The 7,165-nt window shown below is 57.6% G+C and overlaps 1 protein-coding gene across 10 annotated transcripts in view; it reads right to left on the bottom strand.

Moving 5' to 3' along the window:
• Positions 1-2,189: 2,189 nt before the first annotated feature.
• The window catches only part of PIP5K1C (phosphatidylinositol-4-phosphate 5-kinase type 1 gamma), a 73,084-nt gene continuing 68,108 nt past the window's right edge, over positions 2,190-7,165 (bottom strand). For 7 of the 10 annotated variants that reach the window (XM_047777529.1, XM_047777531.1, XM_047777533.1 and 4 more), the window contains 2 exons: positions 5,311-5,394; positions 2,190-5,060 (listed from right to left, as the gene is read on the bottom strand). In XM_047777529.1, coding sequence (XP_047633485.1) covers positions 5,058-5,060; positions 5,311-5,394 — 87 coding nt within the window. In that variant the 3' untranslated portion in view covers positions 2,190-5,057. The remainder of the gene's footprint in view (positions 5,061-5,310; positions 5,395-7,165) is intronic. The other 3 variants (XM_047777532.1, XM_047777534.1, XM_047777538.1) reach the window with 1 other exon arrangement.

Genomic DNA, 7,165 nt, shown 5'->3' with positions numbered 1-7,165 from the left:
GGGGGACTCGCTCTTAAGGCAGTACTAAGGGCAGGCTCAGGTGGGTCCTCGCGCCTCAGGGAGCCGGCATCTGTGGGCTGAGCAAGAGCAAATCAGGAACTGCGAGTGGGGCGGAGCCTGATGAGGCGGGACCAAGAAGAAGCCCGTCCAGAGAGGAAGTGGGGCCAGCGTGGGTGAAGCCTAGGAGGCGGGGTCAATAGAAGGCGTGGCCAAGGGAGGCGTGTTCGGGGAGTTTCTAGTCCAGATAGCTCAAGGATACCATGGGAGCTGGGATGGGGACCGAAAAGCACTAGAGGCTGGATTGACCCTCTGTGAGAGTCATCATTATGCTCTACCACACGCCAATGAATACTTACTGTGTTTCAGGGGTTAAGCTTTTTTTTTGGCTTTTTAGGTCCACACCCGCGGCATATGGAATTTCCCAGGCTAGGGGTCCAATCAGAGCTACAGGGGCCGGCCTACACCACAGCCATAGCAACGAAGGATCCAAGCCGCGTCTGCAGCCTACACCACAGCTCAGGGCAATACTGGATCCTTAACCCACTAATGGAGGCCAGGGATCGAACCTGCATCCTCATGGATCCTTGTCAGGTTCGTTAACTGCTGAGCCACGAAAGGAACTCCTGCTTTTTTTTTTTTTTTTTAGGTTTTATTGAAATATATTTGAGGGAGTTCCCATTATGGATCACTGGTAAAGAACCCGACTAGTATCCATGAGGACGAAGGTTCAATCCCTGGCTCCGCTAAGGACCCAGCATTGCTGTGAGCTGTGGTATAGATCAAAGAGGTAGCTCTGCTCTGGCATTTCTGTGGCTATGGTGTAGGCTGGCGCCTGCAGCTCCAATTCAATCCCTAGCCTGGGAACTTCCACATGCCACGGGTGTGACCCTAAAAAGACAAAAGAAAGAAATATAGTTGATCTACAAGGTTGTGGAGTCAAAGCTTTAAAAAAAAAAAAAAAAACCCTAAATTCCCCATCAACCCATTTTGTAGATGGGGAAACTGAGGACCAGAGAAAGAATGTCATTTTTTGTCTTTTTGCCTTTTCTAGGGCCGCTCCGGTGGCATATGGAGATTCCCAGGCTAGGGGTCTAATCGGAGCCATAGCCACCAGCCTATGCCAGAGCCACGGCAATGCGGGATCTGAGCCACGTCTGTGACCTACACCACAGCTCGCGGCAACACCAGATCCTCAACCCACTGAGCAAGGCCAGGGATCGAACCCACAACCTCGTGGTTCCTAGTCAGATTCGTTAACCACTGCACCACGATGGGAACTCCAGGAATGTTATTCTAATACCTCTGTGCCCAATGAGATAGCATAGAGCTGGGATTTGAACTTGGTGGTTCAGCTTTGCCCTCTTTCAATTTTTTTTTTTTTTAATTTTTTCAGGCACCCCAAGGCATATGGAGTTGCCAGGCTGGGGATCAGATCCAAGCCCCAGTTGTGGCAACTCTGGGTCCTTTATCCCACTGTGCCGGGCCAGGGATTGAACCTGTATCTTGGCGCTGCAAATTCTTTTGCACCACAGCAGGAGCTCCTTTAAACGTTTATCTTGTAACACAACTCCCTAACACAACACTAAATGCTAGCTTTGTATGCTCTGCTTGTTGTTGAGATTCGGGTAGGGGTGAGGGCACAGAGGGAACCCCTGATAACTGCCTGTCATGGAATACGGGTTGTTCTGGTGACAGGATGGTCCCAAACATGATTTTCACAACGCAGACACATCCTTGAGAGTATCTGAATCCTCATCTGTGAACAAAAAGTGAGCACAATCGAGATCACCTATGAGTCTAGTGTATAAACCAGCTGTGCTCTCTAGGTCTGTGATTAAAACGGGGTCTCCAAGAGCTTGCTTACAATATTACTTCCAGCACAGAGTTTCTCAAATAGGGAGTCTTGGAGAAATAGTTTCCTCTTAAAATGGGTCTGTGCATTACTCAACTTGAGTGACTCTGGCAGGACAAATACAAAATCTGAGGAGTGTTTGTTCCTTTGAGTGTTTTTCCGAGCTGAACTATAACCCAAAGGAAGCCACAGCCATTAAGGCAGTAGGGTCTGTTGTTGTTGCTGTTATTTAATTCTCTCAATTCTTACTAAAGTTTCTCTTTGCTGTTCAAAGTCAGTCCTTAAACTCCCACCCAGACCATCGGAATGCACACAGAGTTGTTGTACAGCGAGGCAGTTGACGCTTATTACCCGATTTATTAGAGAGATCTCTTCAACGTAAAAAGGGGGGGGGGAGCGGGACGGGGGCTGGGGGTCCGGGGCTGCATACAAGTGTTATTGGGCCAGCAGTGGCTGCAGGGTCACAGAGGCACCCACAGCTCTGGGTTTGAGTGGGACGACATCCTGTGCCTGAGGAGACTATGCTCCAGATTGTCACACACCAGACCATGAGGGCTGAGCACACGGAACCCCTGGAGAGAATTAAGACACACAAGGTTTGCAGTTTTGCTGTGTTTCGAAATCAGTTCAGCCATAAAAATGAGGTTGGGGTGGGGACAGGCGATGCAACTGAACCATCAGGGAGGAGGCCAAGGGTGCTCGTCCCGGGGTGGGGGCCGAGGGGCTGCAGCGACAGTACCATGGCAAGGGACCCCACCAGGACGGGAGTATTGCACTGAGCCAGGTGGTAGAGGGAGGGGGCAAGAGGAGGCAGAGAATGGAGGCTGGCAGGTGACACATGACAGGTTCCACCTTGTCAGTCTCAGAAAACGCCTTTCCTTTGTACAGTACAGCAATGCAGACAGTGTCATGTTCTCGGTGACAGCAGCCAGCAGGGATGAGCCAGGACGGAACCAGGGCATCGCCAAGGAGTTGAGAGATTTCTATCCTGGGGGTGGGGCGACAGCTGGGTGGATCCAGGGCCCTCCCTGCCCCGGGTCTGTAGGAGGCCGTGAGTCCGCTACACATTATAAATAAGGTCTTGCCTCAACACCCATGCCCTGACCATAAGCACAAGCATCCCGCTGGCTCAGTCCACGGACCACTTTGCATCCACGTGATAGTTCTCTGAAAAAGGGACAAAGAATGCAACCAACACAAAGTAGGTCTCTGAAGGGGTGTTTGTGACTTAGCACAAAAACAAAAACGTCATGATATCCTGGAGGTTTGCAAATATCTCCAAGTCAGCATCTGATGGATGCATTTGTCCCGTGGCCACTCAGGAAAGCCCAAGGGGCCCAGGTCCCCAAGCTCCACACAGCTGAGGGCGCCCTGGACGCAGAGCCTCCTACTCAGGTCATCCCCTTGGGATGCCACGTGTTTCTGTGCCTGGCCCCTGTAGGGGCAGGCAGGGACTCCCAATGTCAGCATTTGGACGACACCCAGCAGTCCCTATCAGTCACCTTCGGACCTCTGCCCTTTCGGCCGGCCTCCCCCCTCATGGGTGGGGCACTGCAGACAGGTGCCGGTGTCAAGTCCAGGCGAGGAAACTTGGGGGTCCAAACACACACTCCATGGGCAGGAGGGATGGATTTGGTCGGGGGTCCACACACTCCATGGGCAGCAGGGGTGGACACGGTTTTGCTTGTCTGGGACGCCTGCAGGCTGGTTCTAACAGGGCCTCTGAGGGTCCTCCTCCAGAGCTTCAGGCTGTGGTGTGCAGAGTGGCCCTGTGAAGGGAGAGCCCCAGGGCCGCAGCCCGGTTCTCGTGGGAGGAGAGGTGGCACCCAAGCCACCAGCTTCCATCCTGGCGCTCGAAGTGGGCTATGCGAGGGGAGGGAGGGACTTGTGTCGCAGAAGGACAGCAGTGTCCAGCTTGCAATGGACTTGAAATATCAGATTCCTGGATCGGTGGGCTCTCCAGCTCAGGTTCCACCAGGAGGCAAAGGTGGGGAGGAATTATTCCAGAAGGTGCAACTTCTACTTCAAGCTGGCTCCCAGCTCCTCTTGCGCAGGGCCGAGTGGGCAGGGGGCCAGCATCCCTGATGGGTCACCTCTCAGGAAGGACAGCCCCCTCTGTGGACACAGTGTGGGGGAGGGGGAGGGTCCCCAGAGACCGCCCTGTGGGGCTCTGGACCCCTGCTGAAGATGACCATCCCAAAAGACTCGTTTTTCATGAAGGATTTCTTCTCCTGTCCTTCAATCGGCACAAGTGTCATCATCATTTAAAAGTGAGAGGATGCCCAGTCCTGGGGGGACCTCTTACTGGAGAAGGGTCTGTTCCTGGAGGCTGGGCAGCCCAGGGCTCTGCTCCAAGACACAGCTCTCCAGAGTCCTGTGGCTTGAGGGCCCAGCCGCCTCCTCCCATGGCTCGATGGAGCGGGAAGCCCACAGCCCTGAGCTCCACCAAGACGGGGCAGCTGAGCGTCCACATGGAGGTTCTAGTCACACCTGGTGACTCCTGCTCATGACCGGGGAGGCGGGACCGGGGAAACAGGTGGTGAGAGATGGCAGGGGTGACAGCGTGGAGCGCCATCCCTAGCCACAAGTCGCCCACCCTCCAGGATGGTGTCCAGCTCTTGGCCCAAAAACCTGAGCCAAGAGCACCTGGTAGGTGCAGTGGGCAGCCTCCAGAGGGGCCCTGAGGACCTGCCTGGACCTGGAGAGCCTTCTGTCCCAGGTGCCTGGCCGGAATTGGAGTGGATTCTAGTTGGGGCACCTGGGCCACTGGAGCACAGGTCCCCAGAGCCAAGAACCTGGTTCCCTCAGGGACACATGCAAGCACAGCAAAGAACCAAAAATGCAGTGGAATAGTTTCTTCTTTTCCATTGTGGGTTTTTTTTTCTTTTTCTAAGAAAACACACGTGTGCTGCCATCTCTGTGCAAAGAATAAAGACCCAAAATAAATACATGATTGGAAACTCAGGAGCGTTCACAGTATCAGGCGTAGGTAGTTGACGGGGAGCGGGGACCGGACATGCCGACCAGTTCGGTATCGCTCTGCGGCCCGGACCTTCGGCGTCGTCGAGGGGAGGACGAGGGCGAGTGAGGGCCGGCAGCCAAGTGGGTGTCTCCTGAGCTCTGGGCTGAGCAGGGAGGGCAGTGCCTCCAGGAAGCGGCCGGGCAGCAGCGGGCGCTCCACTCCAGGTTGGTGACTGCATAGGAATTACTGCAGAAGGCAAGGGGCGGGTGAGGCGATGCCAGCTGGGACGGACCCCCACCCACGAGGCCTCCCGTGGCCAGGTCTGGCCCCACCACTGATGCCATCAGCCAGGGACCCCAGGAGCTGTGAGGGCCTGATTCAGGCCACCATGTGGGACAGCCCGGCTGCACCTCCCGCCCCAGGCCTGTTTTCCCGTCGGTCACGGGGATGTCAGGGGGCCATGCTCTCAGGCCCTCCCCGGCCAAGGCGCACTTACGGTGTCGCTCTCGCCGTCGGAGGCGGGGTGGGCCTGTGCGCTATAGTGAAGCGGGGAGTACACCCAGCTCCTCTCATCGGTGGGCTGGAGGGCGGGCAGGCGGCACGTGCAGGAAGGGCGCAGAAGAAGAGCAGGGTGCGAGGAGGTGCGAGAGAGGCGAGAGGGAGGAAGGAAGAAACAGAAATAAAAGAGGGGGACCCCCAACGCGGGACGAGTGGGTGGCTCAGCCCCTGCTGCCCTCTCCCTGATGGGGACCTGCTCCAACCTGGACGGCCCTCAGGCTTGGTGGCGCCAGGGACCGGGCCTCCGGGGCTGAGTGGCTGGGGCACAGAGGGGTAGGTAGCAGGAAGCGGTGAGTGGGGTCAAGGCAGGGCTGGCACAGCGGGAGGGGGGACGGCGGGTAGGGCTTGGCTTGCTCTGCTGTCCCCCAACTCCATCCCCTATGGCACCCTGAGCTCTGTCCCAGCCCAGAACACCCCAGCCTCAAACGCTGCTTGCCACCGGGGACTACTGGCAGGGCCCTGGGGACCCTCAGCTGGGGGTCCTGAGTGGGAGGGGGCAACCAAGGCAGGGGCCACCAGGGAGCAGACAGCGAAGGCCTCCCAGTCTGGTCCAAGTGCCTAGAGATGCCTTCCTGGGGAATGGGCATGGCAGGGCCCAAGTCCAGGGCTGGGGACAGGCAGAGCAGGGTCTGGCCTGGTGAGGGCCTGCTGGTCTTCTTCCAGCTGTGTCTGGGAAGAGGTCCCAGTCGGGTCTCATTATGAGGAGGACACACATTCCTCCCTTCATCCTCCTGGGTCTGCTCCTTCTGCCAGCACCATCCTGGGCCTGGTGGCTTCCTTGGGCCTCCCCCAGGCGCTTTCTCCTCTCTTTTCCTCCACAGCCCCACACTGGCCTTCAGCGCCCCACAGCCTGTGACCTCTACCCCCAGCAGGAGGACACACCTGTTCTGACCACGTCTCCCTAGGTGTCCCATGGCTGCTAAACCCACTCTGTCCCCACCAGATCCACCCCTCCTCGGTCTAGTTGGGACAACCACCAACAACAAACCTGTGCTCCTGCCCCACTGTGGGCCATGCACTAGGCTCCGGGCAGCCTTGAAGCCCCTGCCTCGGCGTGTGCCCCATCCTCCCTCCCTGCTGCTCACAGGCCACCTTGGTGACCCCCTGGGCCCAGGGCTGCACTCCCACAAGGGCCGTGTCCACCTGCGGACAGGCTCACACAAAGGCACCCGGGGCAGCAGGGCGAGACCCCAACGCAGGCCCTGTTCATTCCTTCAGGGGTCCCAGAGCAATAAAGCCCCACCTCCCCCACCTGGGAGCCCAGGAGGTGGGGCTGGGCCAGTCTGGGGCCATAGAAGCTGCCTTGCTGGGCTCCGAGTGGGGACCACAGGAGGGTCCCAAGGGAACCCTGTAAGGAGCCGGCCCTGGGTGAGCCATGGAAGCTGGACCAAGGGCACACCCAACCCACCCAGCAGGCCTCGGGGTCCAGCCTTCCTTCTGCTGCTCCCTCTCCTCCATCGGCCCTCAAGCTCCTGCTTCAGTGCAGCTCCTGCCGAGACCACCCTTCCAACTCCCCACACCCTTGGTGTTTCTCCAAGTTCAGTCAGTCCCTCTCCAGGCAGCCTTAGCCAACTGCTCCCCTCCCCCAGTCCTCAGAGGTCACGTGTCCCTGGCTCTGGGATCACCTCTGGGGTGTGGAGACCCGGGCTGGACTGAAAATGGTGGAAGGGCTGGGAAAGCAGTCTCCCCTTCTCGGGCTCACTCGCCAACGCCTGACACTCAGCTACTCAGAGGGGCCGGAGTGTGGCCTTGGGGGCCTCATCGCGAGAACACAGTCTCCCTTCAGGCCTCTG

Source organism: Phacochoerus africanus, chromosome 4 (genome assembly GCF_016906955.1).
Source record: "Phacochoerus africanus isolate WHEZ1 chromosome 4, ROS_Pafr_v1, whole genome shotgun sequence".
In the NCBI taxonomy this organism is placed as follows: domain Eukaryota; kingdom Metazoa; phylum Chordata; class Mammalia; order Artiodactyla; family Suidae; genus Phacochoerus; species Phacochoerus africanus.
This window is presented reverse-complemented; position numbering and strand designations above follow the sequence as displayed.